The 27,449-nt window shown below is 48.4% G+C and overlaps 1 protein-coding gene and 1 long non-coding RNA gene across 12 annotated transcripts in view; one reads left to right on the plus strand and one right to left on the minus strand.

Moving 5' to 3' along the window:
• The window catches only part of Smarca4 (SWI/SNF related, matrix associated, actin dependent regulator of chromatin, subfamily a, member 4), a 96,702-nt gene that overhangs the window by 68,651 nt on the left and 602 nt on the right, over positions 1-27,449 (plus strand). For 4 of the 11 annotated variants that reach the window (XM_063264830.1, XM_063264835.1, XM_063264836.1 and 1 more), the window contains exons 25-34: positions 1,229-1,392; positions 3,594-3,821; positions 4,096-4,194; positions 4,459-4,536; positions 5,058-5,275; positions 12,081-12,344; positions 24,711-24,819; positions 24,940-25,041; positions 25,681-25,813; positions 25,915-26,057. In XM_063264830.1, coding sequence (XP_063120900.1) covers positions 1,229-1,392; positions 3,594-3,821; positions 4,096-4,194; positions 4,459-4,536; positions 5,058-5,275; positions 12,081-12,344; positions 24,711-24,819; positions 24,940-25,041; positions 25,681-25,813; positions 25,915-26,057 — 1,538 coding nt within the window. Of the gene's footprint in view, positions 1-1,228; positions 1,393-3,593; positions 3,822-4,095; positions 4,195-4,458; positions 4,537-5,057; positions 5,277-12,080; positions 12,345-24,710; positions 24,820-24,939; positions 25,042-25,680; positions 25,814-25,914; positions 26,058-27,449 lie in introns of all 11 variants that reach the window. The other 7 variants (XM_006242598.4, XM_006242599.4, XM_063264832.1 and 4 more) reach the window with 7 other exon arrangements.
• On the minus strand, positions 14,282-16,274 carry LOC134480145 (uncharacterized). The gene is made up of 2 exons (XR_010054327.1): positions 15,645-16,274; positions 14,282-14,889 (listed from the first exon to the last, which is right to left on the minus strand). It is a non-coding gene; the product is annotated as an uncharacterized LOC134480145 (long non-coding RNA).

A 27,449-nucleotide genomic window follows, 5' to 3' on the forward strand; every position in this document is an offset into this window, starting at 1 on the left:
CTCATTACAGATGGTTGTGAGCCACCATGTTGCTGGGATTTGAACTCAGGACCTCTAGAAGAGCAGTCAGTGCTCTTCACCGCTGAGCCATCTCTCTAGCCCTGAACCTTTTAATTTTGTACTGCATCTTAAAGATGTTTCAGGGACTAACAATCTGTGCTTGATTGCTTTATCTTTTTGTCTGATTCTGTGGAGCTTCTAGAACATGCTGACCAGAACTCCTATACATCCCTCTGGCCCTAGCCTCTCCTTAGAATGCTCCAGGGCCACCTTTGCTAAACCAGTATCTCCCCCCCCCCCACCCCCCCCCCCCCAGAGCTGGGGACCTAACCCAGGGCCTTGTGCTTGCTAGGCAAGCGCTCTACCACTGAGCTAAATCCCCAATCCCGCTAAACCAATATCTTGTTCTATATGTTCACATATCTCAGTGCTGGCCAAACACTGTTGAGGTTCAAATGGCTGGACCTCTTCAGCTGCCTCTCCTGTCCTTGTGAATACCAGGTCCTACTTTATGCAGGTCCCTGTCTTCTTGAGAAGGAGCCTAAGGACTTTTATCTATTTGGTTTCTGCTGTGTGTATTGCATGTGTCGCTAAGGAGACTGATGGCATAGCTGCTCCAGGAGCAGGGCAGAAGGTCAAGGAACACAGTGTGGCAAGTATGAGATGTAGGCCTATTACCCTCTGTGAGCTAGGAGCCCAAGGAAGGCTGTGGTGGTTATAGCTCTTCTGTATAGATTTTTCTTAAAACTAGCCAAACTTACTACAAGAGAGTTAAGGGTGTGTGCCAACCCTGTAGCTAGTGGTTCATTTCATCATGCTAGGCCACTGATGCTGAGATACTGTGCTCCTCGTCAGAGTATGGCATCAGCCTTATTAGTTGTGTGGTGTTTCTCCTCATGTAGGACAGAGTGAACAAGTGTCAAGAAGCATTGCACCTAAAGATGGCAGCCCAGGAGCCTGCCAGCATCTTCTTCTTCCAGTGCCTTGTGTCGTACAGAGACAGCTGGTCTGTGACCCACCCCCTACCCCCTTTTAATCTCCTGATCATGGTAGCATTCAGTAAAAACAAGCTGTACCTCCAGGTCGCTGTCTGGTTAACCCTTTACACTCCATAAAGTACATCTCTGGTGCTTGAGACCTGCGACACCATCCCTGATGCCAGGATACAAGCTCCTTTGGATCTCCCATCCCTGTCACCCTTCTAACCCTCTTCTCCTGTGCCTATCAGGAACCACAAAAGCAGAAGACCGGGGCATGCTGTTGAAAACCTTTAATGAGCCTGGCTCTGAGTATTTCATTTTCCTACTCAGTACCCGTGCTGGGGGGCTGGGCCTGAATCTGCAGTCAGCTGACACTGTGATCATCTTTGACAGTGACTGGAATCCTCACCAGGTAAATGCACTGGCAGAGGAGAGGAGACATCTCCTGTCTTAGTGTCTACTTCCTCCCTGATGTTCTCACTGTCCTGGGAGCCGTGAGAAGTACATTTGTGACCACGTTCCACAGTGGTCATGTTTCCCTCCGTCTTTTCAAAGTGAAAGTGACCTCACCCTGGTTTGAGGAGCTATTTTTCCAATGATCGTCTTTTTATTTCTTGGTATATGTGGGCAGTAGTCAACTCAGGGATAGAGCCTTTGTCTCACCCACATGAGGCTCCAGGCTCCATCCTTAACGTTACAATAATATGGTTCTTGGATTTCACAGCTGAGAAAAAAGTAGCAAACAAGCTAGTCTATCTACAGTGTTGACGATTACTCGTCATGGGGGTGCAGCCCTTCCAGACCTGTCCTAAGACCCACACACTCCTACTCAGCAGAACCAGGCCCTTGCAAGCTCTGTTTATTACCTCTTCTTGGTTCCTGGCCACATTTGCCCTAAGGCCCCTCTACCGAAGCTGTTGTGGTGTGCTGACTCGTACATTTAGCAGTTTGAAGCTGAGTAGCAGATTTGCACTGTCTCATTTGGTTATACTGTATGGGTTTCGTTTGTAAAGCACATGCTAAGACATAAGGTGAGCTGGTCCCCACTCTGACCATCATTCTGCGTCAGCCAGGCACACACTGATGACGTGTTTGCTGTGTACTGGTATGTTCCTGTCCCATTTAGCAATCATTCATTGCCCACCACCTCTCCAGAGGAGACAATAGTAAAGAAAGCTATTTGACTGTTCCTCTGCCTCAAGGTGTTCCAGAGTCTAGCAGATCCGAGACATTTTTTTCTTCCAGCCTAATGGGCAAGTGTTTCTGTTTATCCAATGACCATTAGTCTCAAAGAAATTTAGTTTTTTGCTCTTGGGGCACTTTTACAAGGTCCCTCTAGGCCAACGGTTTCTCAACCTGTGAGTTGCAACACCTTGGGGCCCACCTAAGACCATCAGAAAACACAGACATTTACAGTATAATTCATGACGGGTATTAAAATTAATTTTCTAAAGTAGCAACAAATGTAATGTTATGGTTGGGGGTTACCACATGAGGAACTGTATGAAAGGGTCTCAGCGTTAGGAAGGCTAAGAGACACTGCTTGTCAGATCAGCTCTAACTAAAATGAGTGGCTGCCACAGTAATGAGGAATTATCTTCACATGCTGGCCACTCACTGACAATCTCTGGCATGTCCTTGCTCCAGCCTGGCACATTTGATGGCCAGTGGCCTAGGTGGTCACTGTAATGAATATCAGTGTAGTTCCTGCCCAGATGCTACTGATGGGCCATTTCCTAAGAGGTGGTTAGGTAATAGCAGTCAAGCAGAGGCCAGTGCAGGGCCAGCAGGAGCACAGCATCAGTGCCAGCCATGACAGCAGGCATCCTGATGTACTCAGACCAACTGTCAAACAAGTCCTTTTGTTCCTATGATCAGGTATGAGTCTCAAGTTGAAGAACATTGTTGACACTCAGCCTGCCTACACAGCTCCTGGCCCAAAGAGAATTCCAGACAGTCTCTGCTAGAAATGGCAGAAATTCCATTGGCAGCCTCACTGCCACACTGTCAGGAACTGACTGCTCTATTCCGTATTCCATCCTCCTCACACCCATCTGCTCTATGTGTCCTGAAGCTGAGAGAGCTTCTGTGATCAGTAGTAGGTTCATAAGTGTTTGGCTTGGGCCCAGGATGCACAGCAGTGCCAAAGCCCACAGCTGGGACATGGCCATGCTGTGGAGCTGTGACAATGGCTCCCTAGAGTGTTGCCCTAGGAGTCTTCCTCAAAAAAAAAAAAAAAAAAAAAAAAAAAAAAGTATCCCGGGCTGGAGAGGTGACTCAGCAGATACACGTGCAGAGCACCAAGATGCACCCAGCAGCTCCAGTTCCAGGTTCTCTAACACCCTGTCCTGTGCCCAGTGGGTACTTACACACACACACACACACACACACACACACACACACACACACACAAACACAAACTTACACTAAAATACAAGAGGGGTGGGGGTTCATTGGGTCCCAGGAAAGCAGATGTCTGTTATGGGTACAAGTCCCCTCCAGGCTCCTAGGGACAAGTCACAGGTCCACTTGGGGTTTCTGGCTTATGAAGCTGCAGGCCAAGGCTAAGGTAGATGTCTAGAATCCCTAGACTGACCTACCTCCTCTCTCAAGGACCTGCAAGCACAGGATCGTGCCCATCGGATTGGGCAGCAGAATGAGGTGCGTGTGCTTCGCCTGTGCACCGTCAACAGTGTGGAAGAGAAGATACTGGCTGCTGCTAAATACAAACTCAATGTGGATCAGAAGGTCATCCAGGCAGGCATGTTTGACCAGAAGTCTTCCAGCCATGAGAGGCGTGCCTTCCTGCAGGCCATCCTGGAGCACGAGGAGCAGGACGAGGTGAGCATGGCGCCAGCCTGGCCAAGCGTGAGTGGTGGATGCATGAGGCTTTCGTTTTCGGTTTTGTACCTTTTTTGCACTCTTGGTTTTTGTTTTTGGTTTTTTGGTTTTTTATTTTTATTTTTTTGCATCCCTTTGGAGTAAAGGGAGTGTGGGCTGAGCAGAAAGAGGATGCGCACTTGCTTTCCCTTTGAAGTGGGTTTTTTTCTAAACTGCTGGTGACAGACGGCCGCATTGACAGCCCTGGAGACTGAAGTCCTGTATTTATCCACAGAGCAGACACTGCAGCACGGGCAGCGGCAGTGCCAGCTTCGCCCACACTGCCCCTCCGCCAGCGGGCGTCAACCCCGACTTGGAGGAGCCACCTCTAAAGGTGAGAGGGGTAGTTCAGTCTCCACGCCCACTCAACTCAGCTTCTTGCTGAGACTGGCCAGCAAGGGCCTAACCCCACGAAACGTGCGTGTGCTTGTGCGAATGTGTGTGCCTCTTGCTGACGCGTGGGCTCCTCCACCGCAGCCAGCCTGGGACCTTCAGCTCATCAACTCATCTTTGGACGGATTCCGCCGCTCGCCTTCGAGCCTGGCCACCACCCAACCCAGCCCCACCACAGTCAGACTAAAGCTTTGCAATCTTGTAGGAGGAAGATGAGGTGCCTGATGATGAGACCGTCAACCAGATGATTGCCCGGCACGAAGAAGAATTTGACCTCTTCATGGTGAGCACCGGGACTGGGACCACACAGACAGTGATGATAATGGCATTTCTGTGGCTACTGGAGCGGATGTTCCTCTTCAAACAGCTTCCTAAAACCTCCAGCTGACCCTCATGTTGTAGGGATAGCGAGGGATACCACACTGCCATTTCTGTAGAATCTGGGCTGCTTGCCCAAAGGCTCCCTCCCTTTATAGAGGAGTTGAGGGGCTATCTAGGGCCTGGGCTACAGATATTCCCCCATGCCGCTAGGTATTAGTGTGAAATTTAGATGGAGCTTTTTCAGTTCCATCTGAACTCAGAAGGCCTGGTATTTTCCACTAAGGCTGCCCTGTGGACATTCTTGTGTTCCACGGTCCAACCTCCTACCCCAAGGTCCGCTGTAGCATCCAGGCTGGGTCAATCCCCAGAGTGAAGCACTGCTGTGTAACTCTTCACCACCTAGCGTCCCTGCGAGGCCCATTCTGAGGGCTCTTGTTTACTGTGCTAACTGCTTCCACCCTCTGCCCACCACCCACATCATAGCGCATGGACTTGGACCGCCGGCGTGAAGAAGCCCGCAACCCCAAGCGGAAGCCACGCCTGATGGAAGAGGATGAGCTTCCATCCTGGATCATCAAGGATGATGCAGAGGTAGAGCGGCTGACATGTGAAGAGGAAGAGGAAAAGATGTTCGGCCGTGGTTCTCGCCACCGCAAGGAGGTAGACTACAGCGACTCACTGACAGAGAAGCAGTGGCTCAAGGTACATGCCTGAGAGGGCTGTGCGCCGCAGACTGTGCCAGGCGTGGTTGGGAGTAGAGGCTGGCCTTGTTGGCTCATCCAAACTGATACCCTCCCACATTGTTGACTGTAGGCTGTATCCACCACTGAATGGCTTTCAACAGGACATAGGATGATTAGCTTCTATCTCTATAGCTGTCACTAGAAGGAGCCAGCAATTAGTATGCTTCCAGCTCTTGTGAGCTCTCTTAGTAGGTGCTTACCTTTTTTATGAGATTAACTGATGAGAGAGCCTTATAAAAATGATCAGCAAATTCCCCTGGGGGTAGCAAGGAGCGAGGCTCCCAGCCTGGCTTTGGAGAGGACTGAGGTTTCAGGTCCCTGCCTACAGCTAAGCTGCCTGCCCCTAGGCACACAGAGGGGAGAGCACATAGCAGCTGTCCAGCCAGCATTGCAGATGGTGAGTGAGATCACAGCTGAAGAGTACCTGAGGTCTGGCATCAGGGCCTGCATTGGTGTTAGTGATCCCCAATCTAGCCCTAAGGTCATGTTGTGAGCACAGCCCAGAAGTAGCTATTATAAGAAGGCAGGTGGCAATCCAAGAGTGATCTGTGTGGTCCTGCTGTGTGGCCAGGTAGTCCTGGGAGCTCAGAAGAGCCTCATCTAGAGCACATCAGAGAAGCCAGAGTGATAGTGAAATCTCTAATTCTGAGGTTGAGGCAAGAGTTCAAGGCCAACCTGGGTTACATGACAAGACCTTGTCAAAGAAAAGAACCTGCTATGAAGTCAAAGAAACCTTGGAAGGGGCACTCCTCAGAATTCTCCAGAACCTAGGACAGGAACTCCAGGAAGATAGTCCTTTGTGTGGTAAGGCACGCCTAAAGGACTTGTCCCCTGATTTACATTTACAAAGCACTAGGAGGCTTTATTCAAGTCGTCACATTGCTGAGTTTTGTGTACAGGTTTCTGAGGTGGGATGTCCATGTCACTCATAGATCCCTTTGAAGGTCCATTGCTAGAGTCAGGCAGCCTTCCTATCAGGTTAGAGCAGCCGCATCATCCCCCAAAGCCCCACTCTTCCTGCTTGCTTCTGTCACTCCTCTATTGTATTACACTGGTGGCCACTAGTGCCCTTAGCAAGTTTTGTTTTTAAATACGGAATATTCGCAGATTTGTGTGTCATCCTTGGCCGGGGCCATACTAAGCCTCTTTATTCCAGTTTTGGTGTGTGTGCCACCAGTGAGCACTACTTAGATGTTTTTAGTTGACCAATTGGCATACTTTCATGTTTTGTGTAGCCCAGGCTGTCCTTGCACTCTTTTTTTTTTTTTTCAATATTTTTTTAAAGATTTATTTATTACATGTATGTGAGCACACTGTCAGCACCAGAAGAAGGCATCGGATTCCATTACAGACGGTTGTGAGCCACCATGTGGTTGCTAGGAATTGAACTCAGTACCTTTGAAAGAGCAGTCAGTGCTCTTAACCACTGAGCCATCTCTCCAGCCTTTTTCTCTTGCTGTGTTCTACCCACCCGTCCAAGTCCTCTCATTACACACAAGCAACACGCTACCCTTCCACTCATGTAACCGTTGTGAGCATAGCACCTTGGTGCAGCGTTCTGGAGTGCACTTCGTTATCTTTCTGTTCACCAGGTGGTGGGTGTTTGGGCTGCCTCCTTTGAGGGACTGTCTTGGGTAATATACAGTGACCGTGGGTGCTTGCCTTATGGGTACCTGGGAGTGGTATCAGTAGAACAAATGGCCAGCCACATGGGTGCCAGGCCTCACTAACGCCTGTCACAGCTTGCCTTGGCTGTGTGTTTTTTTTGTTTCTTGCCCATTCCTGTATCTTCTGGAAAAGTTTGTTTGTGTTTCTTTGAAAAGATAGTCTTACTGCATTGCCCATTTTAGTTTCCAGCTCCTGGGCTCAAGCAGTCCTCCTGCCTCAGCCTCATGAGTAGCTGGAACTATAAATACACAGTAGTGCCTACTTTCTCTTTTTAAAAATTTTAAATTATGTTTCTATTTATTTGAAATGTGCATATGTGGGGGCTGTGGAGCGGTGCACCAAAGCCATGGCATATGTGGAGGTCAAAGAACAACTTGATAAGAGGCACGTCTGACCTTTTACTATGTACATCATGGAGACCAAACTCAGGTCATCAGATTCGCGACAAGCTACCTTTGCTTAGCCATTTTGCCAGCCCCAATATATCTTTAAAGTTGCTTATCATAAATACACTTAGAGGTAGATCCCCCTTCTCTGCTTTCCTTTTTTTTTTTTTTTAAAGAGTTATTTAATGTATATAAGTACACTGTCACTGTCTTCAGACGTACCAGAAGAGGGCATCAAATCTCATTACAGATGGTTGTGAGCCACCATGTGGTTGCTGGGATTTGAACTCAGGACCTCTGGGAGAGCAGTCAGTGCTCTTAACCACTGAGCCATCTCTTCAGCCCTCTGTTTTCCTTTTAACCTCCTCTTCCTTTTTCTTCTTTATTTATTATATTATTTATATATTATTTATATTTATTTTGTTTTTTATTTGTGTACGTTTGTCCATGCTCACAGCCAGTAAGTTTAGAAGAGGGCATCTGACCCCTGAAGATGGAGTTGCAGGGCAGGGGTAGAGGTTCTAAGCCACCTGACATGGATGCTAAGAATTGAAATAGATTCGCTGCAGAAGTAGTCTGAGCTATTAACCCCTGAGTCACTCTCCTGCCCCTCCCCTTAAAGTTATTTATGACCGTTTTGTATGTACATATTTGGGTATGAGTGCCAGCACACATACCATGCCATGTGGAAGTCAGAGGATTTGCAGGAGACTGTTCTCTTCCATCATGCCATCTGGGGCTTGGTGGTGAGCTCTTATGAGCCATCCTGGTGCTATTTATCTTATTTATGCTTTGATGCATATTTAAAACTTGCCAAATTCTAGGTACAAAGATTTATCCCTATTTTCTGTCTTGATTTTCTTTATACTTTATGGGGTAGTCTGCTGTTTCAGCCCTAGCTGGCCTGATAGTTATGTTCCCAAGGCTGTGTTCAAACTCATGGTGATCTTCCTGCCTCCCTCTCCCAAGTGTTGGGACTAAAGATGTGCCCCAGTGGCCTGGCTTTGCCTTTTGTTTTGTAGTTTTACTTCTATTAAAAGTAGAACACTTCGGGGCTAGAGAATTGGCTGAATGTTAACCAACAAGACTTGTTGCAAAGGACCTTGGTTCAATTCCTAGCAACCACATGTTGGCTCACAACCATCTGTAATGGGATCTGATGCCCTCTTCTGGTGTGTCTGAAGACAGCTGCAGTGTACTCATCTACATAAATAAATAATTCTAAAAAAAAAATCTTATTTAAAAAAATACATCTTTAAAAAATATTACTTCACAAGTGTCTCGTGGTATTTTTTTCCCTAGAGACTTACTTTAGGTATGTGGGGGCTTTGCCTGCCTGTATATCTGTGCCTACAGAGGCCATAAGAGGGCTTCAGACCTCCTGAAACTAGAGTTAGAGATGGTCGTGTGGGAAATAGAACCCAGGTCCTCTGGAAGAGCAGCATGTGCTTTCAACCACTGAGCCTTCTCTCTGGCCCTTTTGGTGTTAACTATTGGCTAAACTGGTTGGACATTAAACTCAAGGACATCTCTTTCTTTCTTTCTTCCTTTCTCTCTTTCTTTCTTTCTTTCTTTCTTTCTTTCTTTGTTAATTATTTATTTATTTGTTTGTTTATTTATTTGTATATTGTTGCTGTCTTCAGACACACCAGAAGAGGGCATCAGATCTCATTTCAGATGGTTGTGAGCCACCATGTGGTTGCTGGGAATAGAACTCAGGACCTCTGGAAGAGCAGTCAGTGCTCTTAACCGCTGAGCCATCTCTCCAGCCCAGGACATCTCTTTATACCCATGCCAGGGCTAAGGATGCATGCCACCGTTCCTGGCGTTTATGTGAGCACTAGAGAGCTAAATTCAGGTCCTTAGCTTGCACAGCAGTGGCTTTCCTACTGAGATATCTCCCAGTCCTCATATTTTATTTCATACATTAAGTTCTGTGATTTGTTTTACGTTTTCTATAGTATGAGAATGGGGTCTAAAATGAATGCTATATGTGCACATCCAGCTGTCCTGGCAGCATTTGCTGAAGAGAACATTTTTCACAGGGAGCACATCTTAAATTGTAATAAATTTGCAGTTATAAAGTCAGGTATGGTATAGTAGCACATGCCTGTTACCCTAGCACTTGTGAGGAAGAGGTACGAAATCTAAAATTCAAGGCTGCCCTGGATTACTGGAGACCTTGCTTTTTAAAACATTTAGTTTACATTAATGAAACCTCTAAAGCTGGTCCTCTCCCATCGTGCTAGTGGACATGTGATTAGTGACACTCTTCAGGCTGGTCATTCTGGGTGCCCAGATCTTCTGGCTCACCTGACCACTACCCAGGCCTGTCTTCTCTTTCTCAGACTGCTTAGATAAAGTACCATGATTGGGCCACTCAATGTAATTATGAAACATTTGCGGAGAACCAGGATACTGAAGGCAATTTGCCAGCAGGGTCCTGTTCCCTCAGAGACCCTGGACAATATCCTTGGCTCTTTTAGTTTCTGTGGCTCCAACAGTTCTTACTAATAGCTACCCTCCCCAAGACAAGAGGCTGGAGGGCATGAGAAATGGCTCAGTGGTTAAGAGGATATCCTGCTATTACAGAGGGACCCAAGTTCAGTTGCCAACACTCACATCAGGCGGCCCTCAACCACCTCCAGCTCCAGCTCCAGGAGATCTGATTCCCACATGTAATTAAATTATAAAGCGAGAGCTGGAGCTGCTGCTCTGTGCTAGGACAGCATGTTTGAGGTCCAGAATTCAGTCAGTACTGCTCCTGCCAAAACAAAATCAGCAACTGATGACATGGACCTCATGTCTATATAAGGCACGCACTTTTTGCACTTCTGAGTAAATATGAATTTGGGGAACAGTTGCTTATTCCTGTGTGTGCAGAGGAGCCCACAGTTGTGTCTCTTCTACTACTACATGTCCCGAATGCTGCTTTCTTGATCCAGATGCTGCCCCTCTCTATCCTGCTTCAGCTTGAAGCTCAGTTGTCACTTTCTGGTGAGATTTGGCCAGACCATACATGTTGTGTGACTGTCTTCAGAGCCTTAGGTGTGAAACATTGAACTGCTAGGTGTTTTGGATCTAGGTTCTTCCCCTGATCCCAGGTTCTCTTAGAGGATTCTTTTAAGTTAACTATTGTTGTTTAATGTGTCCTTCACCTCAGTACTTTCACCATGAGGAAGCTGATTTCAGGAGAGTCGGCTGACAGTCTCCCCAGCTCTAGCAGCAATGGAAGGGTGTGGAGCTTGTAACTGGGGCCAGGGCCTTGGCAAGCCTGTGTAAGGAGTTGGGTCTTACTCACAGCAGGACAAGGCTGGAGAGGTGGCTCAGTGATAAGGGCTTAGATTCTTTCAGAGTTACCCACTACAGCTCCCTGCACCCATATCATAACTACCATTAACTCCAGCTCCAGACAATCTAACGACTCCCTGTTTTGGTCTCTATAGGATCTCTCTCTCACACACACAAAAGAGTAGTATAAATCTTTTTTTTTTTTCTTTTTTAAATGTCTTCTTTCTTTTAGTGTGCATTGGTGTTTTCCTCTGTATGTCTGTGTAAGGGTGTCAGGTCCTCTGGAATTGAGATTATAGACCACTGGGAGCTGCCATGTGGATGCTAGAAATTGAAGAGGAGCCAGTGCTCTTAACTACTGAGCCTTCTCCCCAGACCCCATAAATAAATCTTACACACACAAACACTTTAAAGTGTTCAAGGACTGGTTGGAATTAAATTAGTGCAGCTAGCTACGGGACTGAACAATCCACAGCAGATGGGCTGTGCATCAGGACACTGCCAAGCTGCTACCTGTCACCTGAATCCCATCCTCAGCACCACAAAGAGTGAGAAAAGGAAGACAATGACACTGTAGAGAAGGACAAGAATGGACGTGATGCTGCATGCCTTACCCAGAAGTGGGAGCATTGAGGCAGGCAGATCAGGTGTTCAAGACCTGCCTGAGCTACATGAAACCCTGAATCAAAACAAATAAATAAGCAGCAATAATATTAGTAGAAGTGACAGGAGATAACATTTAACACCGTGAGCTTGAGCTGTGTAAGCTGCACTGAGGCTCACATACTGGCCTGAGTAAGGGTGCTGAGAGTGATGGCTGCTAGGCTCTGTGGGCACTTGTAACTCCATACTAATCAACATCTAAAATAGCTCATCACAATTTCAAAAACTAGCTGGGGCACTAGTGAGGTAGCTCAGCAGTTAAAGGCTGTTACCACCATGTCTGACCTGAATTCAGTCCCTAGGGGCCACACGATAGAATCAGTTTCCATAGGACCTCCACTCCTACAACTATATGTGTACACATGTACGTACACACACACACACACACACACACACACACACAAAATCAGTCAATCAATCCATGAATATAAATGAATTTTAGATGGTGACAGAGCCTGGAGCAAGGTCTTCTGGGTATCTGTATTGATGTGGCTGGGCTTTTACCTGGTCCATTTATGATCCTGTGTGGTCAGTCTTCTGAATGGACGCTGGGTGGAGCATCAAAGTAAAGGAGCACCAGCCTTTGCTACCTTCAGGAAACAAGTCAGGATTCCCAGTAGATATTGTGTCCTGAGCCAGCCATGCTGGAAGGATGTCAGTGTGGGGCTTCCTCCCTCCCTAGCCGGGCCCCAAGAGTGCGTATCACGGCCTCTCTTTGTCGACCTGGGTGCTGGCTGTCCTATTTTACCACTATTGACCCTGAAGGCTATCGAGGAGGGCACGCTGGAGGAGATCGAAGAGGAGGTCCGGCAGAAGAAATCTTCACGTAAGCGTAAGCGAGACAGCGAGGCCGGCTCCTCCACCCCGACCACCAGCACCCGCAGCCGTGACAAGGACGAGGAGAGCAAAAAGCAGAAGAAACGTGGGCGGCCACCTGCCGAGAAGCTGTCCCCAAACCCACCTAACCTCACCAAGAAGATGAAGAAGATCGTGGACGCTGTGATCAAGTACAAAGACAGGTAAGCTGAGGCAGTGGCGGAAGGGTTCCTGGGGGTGATTGAGAAGCAGAGAGCAAGACCTGGTGCTCAGCCACACTGAAGGTCTGTTTTTTCCTGCCTGTCCTAGGGTGGCTTATGGTCTGAAGCAGGGATTCCCATAGGTATCTTCCACAGTGACAGGCAAAGAGCAGGTGGCAGGATAAAGAGGCACTGTAGGTGTCAGCAAAGGTAGCCTGTGACAGGTGCTCTGTCTGAGGAGGGACTGGTCTGAAGGAGCGAGCCCTGCAGCAGCAGCAGATGCACCTGTTGGTATGGTGATGGGTGCTTAGTTGTGGCTGTGTAGACAATGACTGCTGCCTTTGTACTTGCTGCTCCATTTCTGTAGTTCTTTCTCTCCCTGTGTCAAGGGTCATTTAGAAGTTGAGGGTTTGTGGATCTCACCATGTTCTACTTACTCCTGGAGTGGCCACACATGAGGCAGCACATGTTTTCAGCTGTGCCAAAGCTGGCATCACACTGTGAGTGATGCTGTGTGGTTCCCACACAGGCCTTGACTAGCCTAAGGTGGGAAGCATGAAACCTGGGATTTGCTCATCTTTCCAGTGCTTGCTGTCTTAGTTTACCTTTCCAGCACACATTGGCTGAGGCTTGCCCCTTAATGGAGTTTTTATGGTGACAATTTTCTGTGACTCAGTAAGCAAATTACGAAAGGGTTTTGTCATCCAGAGAAAAGAGTTATAGCAAGTTGTGAGTCTTGGCACATACATCTGGGAAGAGTCAGCAAGTGAAACAGTTTTAGGGTGGTTATGGCACCTAAACCAGTGAGTGCAAATTGGAACGTAAATAGCTCTATTGCCTGCCACCAAGAATGGTGGCCTGCAGTTGACCCCCAGGACCCACTTGTTCCCTGCCTCAAGTCCGTTCTGGCACAGATCCTCAGCTGATCTGAAAATGTAGCAAGAGTGGTTTAAAAACAAGTGTCAACTCCAATTTGCTGCTTTCACCTCAGGCAGATTCCACACAGAAAGTAGGTGGGGGACTACTGTGTTGGGAGAGTGACTTCTTTCAATACTTGTTTTAGAGGTAGAGTTGTAAAAATCCATTGGAAATAACTGGCCTCTGGCTTATTTGTTCTATTACGTCTTTGTGAGTTTGGCTGTGTTCTTTTACATGTTTGCCTGTTCCTACAGTGTTCTTAAGAGAAACAAACTAAAGTGAGGGAAACTTGACGGTCAGAGGGAAAACGAGATGGCTTTTGAAGTGAGCCCTCCTGAGGTTTGGGATAGCCACTTGAGAAGACAACCCTTGACCCCTCTTACATATCATGAGCATCTTTTCCTTTAAAATGGTAAAGATGTTTTAAGGGTAAAACAGTAGTTTAAAAGAAACCACCAGCAAAGACCCTTCCATCTTCCATCGTCCCTTCAGTTGGATCCAGAATCCATCTATCATTAATGGCTGGGAAGCTAGAGTTCAGAAAATCAGGTCCCCACAGGATGAGCCTTTTCGATAATGCGGATTCTTGCCATACTGTGAAAAGATAAGTTGATATAAACATGGGTACGAGGCGTGCAGACCTACCTCCTGAGGGGGTTCCTTGTGACCCAGCCACCATGGGAAGGAGTGCCAGGATTCCTGCACACAGCGCAATCTCAGGAAGTGCACACCGAAGCCAGAGTGACTCTGTGCTGGTGCCCAGTCTTGGAGTTGGGAGTGAGGCTGAGGCAGGATGATCACAAGTTTGAGGCTAGTCTGAACTACATAGTGAAAACCCGTCTCAGAAAACAACAAAACAATACCTTGATGGGTAAAGGCACTTGCCACCAAGCCCAGTGGCCTGAACTTGCTACCTGGGATCCACATGGTAGACAAGGGTTGACAAGTTGTCTTCTGACTTCCATGTGTGTACTTGTGCTGTAAGCTCCCACACAATAAGTGTTTAAAAACATACTGAGCCATTACATTAATTTTTTAATTAAAGAATTGAAAGACATTCAAGATATCCAAAATTTTGGCAGTTAATAGCAAGGTTGTGCAGCAACTGTGCCTCACCCTGAGCCGAGCTCAGCATGCATCCCCTCTGATAGTCGCTCTGCCCAAGAGCCCAGCCCATGTCCACGGCAGCAGGGTTTCCATCTTCTGGACAGGAAGGCTTGGACAGGGAGTGAAGTCCTGGCCGCTGTAATATCCTCTGTGTGAGAGTTCTGGGCACAGCTACTGCTGATGTCTAGCAGGCCTTTACCTACAGAGCACTGTACTTCAGCGTGGGTGCTGTTCCGGACCCATCCACTGTGCTAGGCAGTGAGCTGCAGTGCCCTCCTGTGGGGCCTGAGTGCTGGACCTTTCTTCCTGGATGTGAGCAGGTCACCGACAGTGTGTGCACTCACTGGATGTGGTGTATCTGGAGCAGTACCTGTGAAAGATTTGTTGCTTTCATGAAGAACCAAGTGCCAAGGCCCCGGTTACTTTCAGAGGAGCCGTTTTGTCATTTGTGCTGAATGCTTCCTTCACCTCATGTCATTGTCCGGGATGTAACAGATGACTCACCGAGCATGAACAGAACAGTCTGCAGAGCACAGAGGACATGATCACAGTGCAGTTAGAAAGATGAACACTCTCTCTCCAAGTTGGTTTCTCAAGATGGCTCTATTGCAGGGCCCAGACTCCTTATATGTAGTAAAAGTGAGAGCTGATGCTGTGCACCTAGTGGGACAGTGACTGTGCTCATATTGAACCCTGGGGGACCAGATGTCTTGGGGCTTGATACTTGGTTTCTGTGTGACCTTAACTAAAATGGACAGTATCAAGGAAGCCATACTCTACAGAGCGAAGGATCATCACAGGAAGTCTCTGAGGGGGTGATGAGCTTTGGTTTCGTTGGAATCAGGTCCTGTCACTCTAGCATGGGTTTCTAATAGCCATAGTCACATGTCACCTGAGGAAAGACAGCCTTGCCTCATTTTTCTGGTCAGATACCTACCTTACTTTGTTAAAAATTTTAAAAATGATGTTAGGTACAACAGTGACTCATTTTGTACATACTTTTTTTTTTTTTTTTTTGGTTCTTTTTTTCGGAGCTGGGGACCGAACCCAGGGCCTTGCGCTTCCTAGGTAAGCGCTCTACCACTGAGCTAAATCCCCAGCCCCTTGTACATACTTTTGACACAACTAAATTTGATACTTGGAAGGCAAGCGAAGCGAACTTAAGTAAAAGTCTGGCTTCATTGTGGTAGAGAGGTGGAGATGAAAATGGCCAAGGGACATAACTAACAGAACATCCATAATTCTGATAATAAACGGAAGGTCACGGAGCAATGGTACCTTGTCCTCAGTAGCAGCAGCTTCCAGGAAGTCCTGCTTGCAATTGCTCAAGGAGGATCTTCTCACCTCTCCCCCTTCCTGGTGTTCCCATGCAAATGTTGGTGATACAGCCAAGGATGCCTGGGCACCGGGGGTTTGCTTGGGACTCTCTTGCGTACTCACAGCTGGCCACTCCCATGACTGACCTCTGTATCCACCGCCTCTGCTGGTCAGCCTGACCCAGACGCACCAGCTTAAATCACAGCCCTACCTCCTGCCCAGAGTGGCATTTCAAGGGCTCATAGATCACGTTGCAGCACCTAAGGACAGAGGCCATACGCGTCATCCAGAAGGTTCTGAGCCAGCACTGGCTTCTGACATGGCAGGCAGTATTCACAAGCCAGGTCCAGTGAGGCTTACCTTGTTGTAAGGTGGTAGCTAGAGAGAACATGGAGAAAATAACACTGTAGCATCAAACTTCGGTTTTGCTTCTTATTTTAGACAGGAGCTGGCTGTGTAACCTTGGTGAGCATCAAACTTTTGGTTTTTTATTTGTTTTTTTTAATGTACATGAATGTTTGCCTGCGTGTATGTCTGTGCACCATGTGTGTGCCTGGCGGAGACCAGAAGAATGTATAAGATCATCTAGAACTGGAGTTATAGGTGATTGTGAGCCACCATGTAGGTGCTGGGAATTTTGAACCTGGGTCACTCTGCACCATCAAATGAAATATTCAAGAAAAACATTTGGACCTTTTGTTGTTTTCCTTTTTTTTTTTAAAGATTTATTTATTATGTATATAGTCTTCTGCCTGTATATTGTCCTGCAGGGCAGAAGAGGGCATCAGATCCCCATTACAGATGGTTGTGAGCCATCATGTGAGTGCTAGGAATTGAACTCAGGACCTCTGGAAGAGCAGACAGTGCTCTTAACCTCTGAGCCATCTCTCCAGCCCCTCCCCCAATCCCCTTTATTGTTTTTGAGGCAAGCACTTGCTTTATTTATAGCCTAAATTGGTCTCAACTTTAAGGCAGTCCAACTGCCTCGGCCTTCTAACCATTGGGGTTACAGATTGGGATCTTTTCAGATTGCTTCCGAAAGCCGTCTACTCAGATATGCAGCAAGCCTAGTTAAACCTGGAACTGCTTCTCTCCTCCCCACCCGCAACCCTACCCCACAGGATTTCTCTGCATAGCCCTGGAGCTCACTCTGTAGACCAGACTGGCCTTGAACTCACTGAGATCTATAAGGGTTCTGGCTACCCACCTATTTGAAGCAGTCTTCTGTCCATGTTAGAGAGCTGCTAGCCCAATAGTAAAGCTGTGCTATGCACACGTAGCCCTGAGCACCATCCCCAGCCAAAGGCCATATTGTGCAAGTGAGATGGGAAATAGAAGGTTTTACTTTGAAATCAAAACATGGAGAGATGGCTCAGCATTTAAGAGCACTGACTGCTCATCCAGAGGTCCTGAGTTCAAATCTCAGCAACCACATGGTGGCTCACAACCATCTGTAATGGGATCTGATGTCCCCTTCTGTCATGCAGGCACACATGCAGGTAGAGCACTCATATAAATAAATAAATCTTTAAAACAAACAAACAAACATTCAGAATGGACTCAGGAGTTGGGGTATATACCTTGTCCTAAAACAAGGGCACCAAGAGAACCTTTCAAATGCATAGGGACAGATTTCAGAGCACTAGAGGGCGCCATCATGGCCAACTGGCCCAGGCAAACAAGGGCTTTGGACCCCTCAACTGTCCCCAGGTTGCAGACCTTCCAGAGCCCTTGCTTCCATTGTACTGAAGTCATGATGACTCAAGTTGTACCCTTTGCCATGCCGTTGTAGGACAACAGGCCATGGATGGTGTCAGTACTTGACACTCCAAGGTGGTGGACAAGCATCCACACTGCCAGGTGAAGCGTATCTGTCTCCACCTTCTGGAAGGTTGAAAGTTGTAAATTTTAGAATTATGTTCTAACCCTATGCCTCCGTTTCCAAATGAAGAAACAAGCTGAGTGGTCAGGCCGCTGGGTAGGGAGAAGTTTGAGGCCCAGGAATAAACCAGGGATTGCAGCACTGCCTGTGGCTTCTCAGCAGACCCCAGTGTCTTCTAGCCTGTGCTCAGTGTATAGAGGCAGCAGGCAGATGTTTTTTAGCAGAGAGAGGCACTGCTGGGGGAAGGGAGAAGATGCCTGCAGACAAGCCGTGGCTCTGTGCCTGAGGTACTCCTACAATCAAATCTGCTCTCCCAAGTAAAGGGGCCATGAGACAACCCTCAGGACAGATGGGCAAATTAAATTAGCTCTGGGCTTTTCACTCTGTCAACCTTTGAATGACATCTGGGCATGCTGCTAGGTGGTTCCAAGTCTGTGGCCAAATCCATCTGCTTAGCACCTGGCCCAGAAGCTGCAGCAGACTTTGGCCAGAGGAAGGCGGAGCGAGCTGCAGGCCAGGCCACAGGCAGAGTTCACTGTGCAACTCAGTTGGGGCGCCCTGACCTAGTTCCTTGTCTCTCCACCTAAGGCTCACCTTTGAATCTACTTAAAGCTCCACCTGTTCTGGTTATGAGACAGATTTCATCTTCAGGTTCTTGCCCTGGGTCAGACATTTACACACCAAGGAAAGCAGGCAGCTGAGGATGAGAGCAATGATGAGTCCATAGCTCACAGGCAGGCAGGACTATGACGGGGAGCTGTGCTGAGTCTGGGGTGCTAGACCCTTTGCCTCCTGGCTGTCTCCTAGAGTCAGCAGCATCTGTATCCCTGGGAAGACCTCCCATCCCATTCCATCCCTCTGCATGTGCTGTGTAAGCCACCCTTCTGAGGCATGATCTCCACATCATTACCCCAAACTCCCCATCCCATTTGTTCTCCTAGACCAAAATACCCACTACCCCCTGGCTCCTAGGTTCCTGGTGCCTCAGAATGAAGGTTGAGGTGTCCTTTGACACTGAGGTTGCTACAAATGGATTGTTTCCTGACAAATTCAGTCTGGGCCAAGACCACCCAGTACTGCAGACAGTCCTTGGGCATCCTCCATCTGCCTCTAGCCTCAGCTAGCTTGCTGTCCACTTGAATCTACTCCCTAGTCCCCAGATGATTTCTTGCCATTACTCTGGACCTGTTGAACCTGTAGTCACCTGTTCCATTTCAGCCTGGCTTCTCTAGTGCCATATTCAGGATCTCTTCACCAAATGGAGGTGTTGGAAATTGTGTCTGGTGCAGCACTGGACTCCACATAGGGTCTTCCAGGCTTCTTAAACCTTAGGCTCAGATCCCATTGTTGACCAACATAAGACCATAATAAGAACTTTGTTTCCAGGACTGGTCTGTGCACTGATGCCAGAATGTTTGCCTAGTGTACACAGGGCCTGGGTTCCATCCCAGCACTGGAAGTGCACAACCATTGCCCCAACATACATCCAGGAAGTTAATGCAATTAGATCAGAAGTTAATTCCAGGATAGTCTGGGACACGTGAGATTCTGTCACGTGATCAAAGAATTGGTGATTTGGTGGTGGTGGTGGTGGTGCATGCCTTTAATCCCAGCACTCAGAAGGAAGGGATAGTAGATGGATCACTTGAATTCAGCAGCCTGGTTTACAGAGAGTAAGTTTCAGGATAACCAGGGCCACATAGAGAAACCTTGTCCTCAAAAAAAAGGGGGGGGGGGCTGGAGAGACGGCTCAGTGGTTAAGAGCACTGACTGCTCATCCAGAGGTCCTGAGTTCAAAACCCAGCAACCACATGGTGGCTCACAACCATCTGTAATGAGATCTGATGCCCTCTTCTGGTGTGTCTGAAGGCAGCTACAGGGTACTTTAATAAATAAATAAACCTTTAACAAAAAAAAAAAAAAAGAAAGAAAGGAACAGACTTTGACAGTAATTATTTCTAACAGCTGAGCTGGTGTGGAGGAATGCCCTGTCCATGTGGTGGCAACACAGTTAGGGGCCCCATCCAGGCTGCTGACTCCCAAGGGGGCTTGTAAACCAATTCAAGGACTTCTCTGGCAGGGCCTCAGTAATTGAACCCTGGGCTCTAGATTGCATCCCTTTCTGTTGTGATGAAACACGACAGGGAGTGAGTGGAGGCAGTCTGCTCTAGCAGAGTGCATGAGGAAACAGCAGTGACTCTGTCCCCAACTGTTGCCCCCAGGTCGTTAGCTATTACTAAAGCAGTGAAACCCAACCAGGAAGCTATGGCCGCCACCCTCACTCCTGTGTCCCGGCTGACAGCAGGTTCTCATAGCTTGGTCACACCATCCAGGCCCTGAGAGTTTCAGGTTCCATTCCCTTCTGTTCTCATCCACAGAAGCATTTGTCAGAGCTCGTCCACAAAGGGCGTGGGTAGGCACAGAGTCTGCAGGGAGTTAGTTCTACAGTAGATTGTCTTTGTTATAAGTTGGTTTGCAAGGACAGTGCAGGCCCCTCAGTCACCTGGGTCTGTCTTTTCTCCTTTGTGCCTATCTCATCAGACTGTTCACATGACTAAGTTGTGAACAGCAGTGAGTGTGTGACTCTGAAGCCTGCTGCTGCGCATGGGGGGACAAGCAGGCAGACAGGGTGGGAATGCTGACAACTGGGGAGAACATCGTGTCAGGGTGACCAGTTCTAACTTGGTGATGTGAAGAGTGGTGGGAACATTCTCCAAGTACACATGTCTCTGTGCAATGCTCCTGCAACAGGACAGTAAGACCCTATAAATGACTTAAGATCTGTTCGGCCCAAACACCGTAATGTAAAGAGAAGGAAAGGGTTTAAAATGAGCGTGTCAAACAAGCCCCCTCCCGGCCCCTGAGCAAAGCCAGGTTCTGACCATGACTGGGAAAGGGTGCTGGCCCATCCATCTGCTGCCAGCTGAGTGCCTGGGAGAGTTTCCTGTGACCAAGGGCTTCTTCCCTAATATGTGTTGTCCTCATGGTATCTCCATTGCTCTGACAGCTAGCCACAGCATACCCAATCCAGAGCAGAGCTTGAATGAACACATGCTCAACCATCACAGTGTTGCAGAAAGCCGGGCCCCTAAATCTGAGTGTCCACAGCTGCTGGCTTCTTGTTTTTTCTTGATACGGTTTCTTTACGTATCCCTGGCTGTCCTGAAATTCTCTCAGTAGACCAGTGGGGTTAAAGGCATTCATCACCACTATCTAGCGGTTTGTTTGTTTGTTTGTTTGTTTGTTTGTTTGTTTGTTTTTGAGACAGGCTTTCATTATGATGTAAACCAGGCTGGCCTCGTAAATTCCTGAGACCCTCCCAAGCACTGGAAGTAGTAGAATTAAAGGTGTGTGCTACCACACCAGGCCTCGACTGCTGACTTTTTTTTTTTTTTTTTTTTTTTTTAAGATTTATTCTATGTATGTGAGTACACTGTAGCTGTCTTCAAACACACCAGATGAGGGCATCGTTTATCATTACAGATGGTTGTGAGCCACTATGTGGTTACTGGGATTTGAACTCAGGACCTCGGGAAGAGCAGTCAGTGCTCTTAACCACTGAGCCATCTCTCCAGCCCCGACTTCTGACTTCTTAATACTGAATAGACACAGTCCTGGTGCCTGTTAGCAGTAGCAGGACATGTCACCTGTGAAGCTACATCAGTGGAAGAAGGCTAGACTGGGCAGGCCTCAGAGCGCTTGAAGAGACCAATCTGAGCCAATCCCGTTATCCAGAGCCACTCTGGGACACAGAGATGACAGGATTATAGGCCTTTGGGTGTAGCTCTGTGCTAAGCATTGATTTCTATATGTAAGGCTGGTTCAGCACCAACGTCACGAGAAATGTGTGAGTGAAGTTTGGAGCACTCTGGGCCAGCCGGCTCAGGGAGGTTACATTTGAAAGAGCTTGGGAGGCTGTTGAAGTATGACAGGCTGTGGTGTGTTCACCTCTCACTGGGTGACACTTGGCAGATGGGCCTGAGGACTGGGAGGGAACTGGTATAGCATTGCATCACAGTGTACAAAGTACTGACGGCATCTGCTGTGCCAGAGCTCCTTACCATCTCAGCGCCTTAGCTGACTGCGACTTGACTTGTTCAACCCAGAATTTTCTATCCAAATACAACTGCCATCAGCATCCTTCACCACTCATCTCAGGAGGCAAGGTGGCGCTGCGCACCGTGTGATAGCACAGACATGAATGGCCCAGCATGCACTGTCAGCCATGACCTCCAGCCGCTGCTTTGGAACTTTCTAGAAGAAATGGGCTTCGTGGGCAGAAAGAACTCTGAAACTTTGAGGCCAGCCTGGGCTACATAGTGAGTTGCAGGCCAGACAAGGATATTTAGAGAAACAAAAAAATCTTTAGAAGACCCAGAACTTGGTCAGCGTTGCTCCTGTGTACAGCCAGGGTTCCAGGATCAGATAGATGGCAGTAAATGTCAGGTTGACAACAGGACTTAGCCATGAAAGATATCACCAAGTGCTGGGCAGAGCATACTAAGTCGCTCCAAGGGTGTGCCAGGCAGGTTTCTCTAGATCGCTGTTTCCCAACCTGTGGGTCGTGACCCTTTGGGAACCACATACCGGGTACTTACATTGCAATTCATAACAGTAGCAAAATTGCATTGCTGAAGTAGCAACGAAATAATTTTACAGTTTGGGGTTACTACAGCATGAGGGAAACTGTATTAATAATGGGAAGGTTAGGTGGACAGCCACTCCCATGAAATTCCAGGATAATGGCTACAGCAGCTTTTGTCACCACTGGCCTGGTTTCATTTCTGTCGTTTGATAGAATGCCCTGTCAAGAGGAAACTGAGGAAGAAAGAGTTTACCTTACCTCACAGTTCAGAGACGTTCTGTCCTCGTAGAGAGGAAAGTCAAGACAGGATGTAGTCCTGTCACATCCACAGTGAAGAGCAGAGAGATGCTGATGCCACTCAAGCACGTTAGCTTTCTCAGCACAGTGCTAGCAGCAGACGTGAGCAGATGCTGGGGTGCAGTGGCAGCCCCTCCGAGGGTGTGCCAGGCAGGAACAAAACCTCCTGTCTGTCAGATCTGTGACCAAGGGGCTCCCGAGTCCACCTCGGGGCCTTGTGGCCTACATAAACGGAGAAGAGCACAAGATCAGAAGCAGCCTGTAGTAGGCACTTGACTGGCCTGTTCCTGATGGCCTCAGGAGTCAGAGCCTCCATGACAAGCCTACAAAACTCCAATGTCACCGTTTCCAGAAATGAGCTGTGTTGAGAATACCTGGATGGGGCCTGGTGAATGGTCTGCTAGGTCATTTTGCTTGGTTTGTTTTGTTTTTTGTCTGTTTGTTTTGGTTTTGATTTTGGTTTTGGTTTTTTTTGGGTGTTTTGTTTTGTTTTGGTTTTTTGTGGTGCTGGGGTGGAACCCAGGGTCTTAGGCAAACACTCTGCTGATGAGTTCTATCAGGTCCAGCCATTTAGAATTTCCCTTGAAAATGTATATGTACTTTTCTGGGTTTTTATTATATTTACTGCCTACTTCTCACACTAACTCATTGTCTGCCTCTACCTCCTAACTTTTTCCCCTTTTTTTTTTTTCTTTATAATCCACCAAGACCAATTTGTGCTGACCATAGACTAATAGTATGGAGTCCACTGGAACATGATATTTGGTTGGTTGGATTTTTGAGATAAGGTGTCACTATGTAGCATTGGCTGGCTGGCTTGAAACTGCCTATGTAGACCATGCTAGCCTCAAAACTCACAGGAGTCCTCTGCCTCTGCCTCTGCTTCTCGAGCATTAAAATGAAGGGTGTACACCATGACCTCAGCCTGTTTTGAATTTAGGGAAATACTTTGTTTTTTGTGGTTGGTTTGGTATTTTGGGGCAGGCTCTGGATAGCCCTGGGTGTTGTGGAACTCACTCTGTAGACTAGGCTGTCCCCAGACTCAGAGATCCAGGGGTCTCTGCCTCCCAAGTGCTGGGACTAAAAATGTGTGCCCCCAGCACCCGACTGACTTTAGGACTTAAAAGAAGAGGGAGAGTGAAGGTCGAGGTCATTCTCGACTACACAGCCAGTCAAGAGTCCACCCTGGGCCACCTGAGAAAGAACGAGAGTCAGGACTCACTGCCGCAAGGACCCCTCCTGCCCTCAGAGCCCAGCCTCTTGACCCCAGTGGCCATAGCTTCCTCTTCTCTATTCACCCGCTTGTCCTGCCATTTGGGAACTTTGAGGCACTGGACGATTGTAGGTCAGGTGACTGACCAGGGGACAGGTACATCCTGGCCCCTTGCACCAGCCACTCAGAGAGCCTAGGAAGCCTGGTTCGCTTGCTCTGCTGGTGGTGGCTCTACCTGCTCCTTAGGTGCAAAGCCTGCTTACATTGCTTACCACGGGAACCATTAAGATGAGGACTGTAGGAACGGGCCAGGACCGCTGCCAAGGTAGCCCCAAACACACTCCATCCTTGTGGGAAGTAGCAGCTGTCCCTGTGGAGAGCCGAGGACACAGCTGTGTCCATCCTCTTCCCTCTTGGGGTTTGTTCCCAATGCCCTGGCTCCGCGGGGATTGTAACGTCAGGAAGGTACCTGTCATGTTCTTCATGGTCAAGTAAGTGTGGTTTCTGTAGTACAGGAAACAGAACAAAAAAAGAAAGAAAGTTGGATGGGATGGCTGTGGTGGCAGAAGCCTTTATCCCAGCACTCAGGAGGCAGAGACAGGTGGATCTCTGTGAACTCAGGCCAGCCTGGTCTACAGAGTGAAACTGTTAATGGTAAGAAGAGTGGCCTGGGTATGTGCACCCTCATGAGGATGGCAGTGTGCACTGCTTCCACGGCTGGACTTAGAGATGTCACTGGACTTCACACACATGCTACCAGTGGACCTTGTTATCTGTCAGGGATGTACTAACAGTCAAAAGACCTCAGATACTCAAATAAGTCCCAGAGCAAACATGGAGTGCTAGCCTTCAATCCCGGCAGTTGGATGGAGACAGGCTGCTCTTTTGAGTTTGAGCCCAGTCTGTTCTGCATAGTAAAACACTTTCTCAGAAAGATGAGGAACTACCAGGTCTTTAAATTCGCATCCTCTGCCCTTGTGTAGTAATACAGTGTGTCTCTGGGGTGATGGACTAATGCCCGGGAGTGACACACACTATGTCACCTTGCAGCAGTAGTGGACGTCAGCTCAGTGAGGTGTTCATTCAGCTCCCCTCTCGCAAGGAACTTCCTGAGTACTATGAGCTCATCCGGAAACCTGTGGACTTCAAGAAGATCAAGGTGCGTGGGTGCTGAGAATCTGGGGCTGTGGGAGGACGGCCAGGTCAAAGTGACAACATGGGTGGGCAGGAGGCCATGGTGCCCAGAGTTAGGCCTCCCTCCCTCCTTCTCTCCCCACAGGAACGCATCCGAAACCACAAGTACCGCAGCCTCAATGACCTGGAGAAGGACGTGATGTTGCTGTGCCAGAATGCTCAGACCTTCAACCTCGAGGGCTCCCTGGTGAGCGTCCCACTGCTCTCCCTGCAGCTGGAGGGGTTTGTGTGCCTAACTTGCACAGTTGGGGCTGTTGCACTGTTGCCGAGAGCAGTAGTCTAGGGCCGCACATTGCTGCCCCGCAGGGTCTCTGCACTACATGTGTGACTGAGGAGGGTGGGTGCAGTGGAGTGTTACAGGAGCCGTGGACCACTGAGTGGGTGATGAGAATGCAGCCTGCATCTGCGGGAGCTTCGTGCTGCCGAGCTTCCTCTCTAGCCCACGTTGCAGTTGTGTTATCTCTAGTTCTCTCAACGCTCTTGAAAGGCGCCCTGTACTAGGTGTCCTTTCTGTGACTAAGTAGCTGGCAGTGGTCCCCATCCTGCTTCTGGCATATTCCTCCCACATCTGGGAGGGGTGGCTTCCAGGAGATTGGTTTTGCTTTATTGGGTCAAGCAAACACCATGCCCACAGGATTTCATGTTTCTAGCACCATTTCTCTTTGTAGACATCAGGTCCTTGAAAAGTAGACTGAATGAGGGAAACCGGCCAGCACAGCCCTCCCAGCCCCTCCCCCCTTCAGGGCGTTTGTCATCTGGGGAAGGTTGTGGGGTGGCCCAGCTGAGCAGCAGCTCCAGGAGGCTCACAGGCTCTGTGTCCTTGCAGATCTACGAGGACTCCATCGTCCTGCAGTCTGTCTTCACCAGCGTGCGGCAGAAAATCGAGAAGGAGGATGACAGTGAAGGCGAGGAAAGCGAGGAGGAAGAAGAGGGCGAGGAGGAAGGCTCTGAGTCTGAGTGTGAGTAAGGGGGGAGGGCAGAGCTGCTGCAGGAGCCACCACTGACCAAGATGCCCCCACCAGTGCCTTACTTAACAGTTGGCTTCCTTACCGCCCCACAGCCCGCTCTGTCAAGGTAAAGATCAAGCTGGGTCGAAAGGAGAAGGCCCAGGACCGACTCAAGGGGGGCAGGCGGCGGCCAAGCCGGGGGTCCCGGGCCAAGCCTGTCGTGAGTGACGATGACAGTGATGAGGAGCAGGAGGAGGTAAGAGCATTGTAGCCATTCTCACCCTAGCCAGTCCCAGATCCAGGCCACTCTAAAGATGGGTAAACTGAGGCTCAGCGTTCTGTAACCTAGGCTCTGGGTACCTGGTGCAGCCAGCAGAGTAGCTAGGCAGGACAGGCCAGGATGGGTCTGTGTCTATGTCTGAGGAAGGCAGGGCCACCGGATACTGGAAGCCTTCTGCTCTACTCTGCCATGGGACACAGGCTGGGTCCACAGGCTTCTGCTCTGTCTTATATGGGGCGGTTTACACAAAAGATCAGTGAATTAAAAATAAAGAAGGCTGCAGAAATGGCTCGGGGTTAAAGCACTGGCTGCTCATCCAGAGAACCCAGGTTCAATTCCCAGCACACACGTAGAGACTCATAGTCATCTATAATTCCTGTCCCAGGGGGTCCAGTACCCTCTTAAGGTTTCTGTGGACACCAGGCACACATGACACACAACATACATGCAAAAAAAATACACACATCAAAATAATTTTACAAAAATGGGGAGGGGCTAGAGAGATGGCTCAGTCCTTAAGAGCATTACTGCTTTTGTGGAAGATCAGTTCAGTTCCCAGCACTCACGTGGGTGGTTCACAACTGCCTGTAACTCAGGCACCAGGACATCCCGGGCCTCTGACCTCCTTGGCACTGCATGCACACAGACATATGTCCATACACTACATAAGTAAAAATAAAATAAAATAAGCCAAATATGACCATCATAGTCCAACACCTTCATTCACAGCAGTCAGAGGCAGAGGCAGGGAACTGTCTGTGTTTTAGACCCGGCATGGTACACATAGCAAGTTCCAGGCCAGCCAGGGCTATATAGAGACTCTTAATTTTTCTTTTAAGGGCTTTCTTGTTTATTTATTTGGGGTTTAACTGTTGTCTTTGTATATAGATATTTTGCCTGCATGAATGGATGTATGCCTAGTGATCATGGAGGCAAGAAAAGAGCATTGGACCTCCTAGAACTAGAGTTCCAGGGTGTTGGGAGCCACTGTGTGGGTTTTTGGGAAGGAATTCATGTCCTTTATAAGAACAGCCAGTTCTTAACTACTGAGCAGTCTCTCCAGCCCTCAAACTAAAGTGTACTAAAATAGCAGCTGTGGGCATAGTGGTGAGCACCTGAGCACCTCTGGTCCCAGGACTCGGGAGGGAGAAGCAAGATGATCAGGAGGTAATGACCACCCTTGGCTGCCTAGCAAGTGTGAGGCCAATCTGAGCTCTATTAGACAGATACCAAAGTGGCAGTCAGAAGACAACATGTTCATTCTCAAGAATGGCTGTAATGAGCTGGCTGTGGCGTTCCATGGTGGCCTGTCCTTCACCCCCAAGCCTATTTGTCCCATAGAACAGGCCCAGTGTTAACCGAACTATC

The sequence above is a fragment of the Rattus norvegicus genome, chromosome 8, assembly GCF_036323735.1.
Source record: "Rattus norvegicus strain BN/NHsdMcwi chromosome 8, GRCr8, whole genome shotgun sequence".
Classification (NCBI taxonomy): Eukaryota; Metazoa; Chordata; class Mammalia; order Rodentia; family Muridae; genus Rattus; species Rattus norvegicus.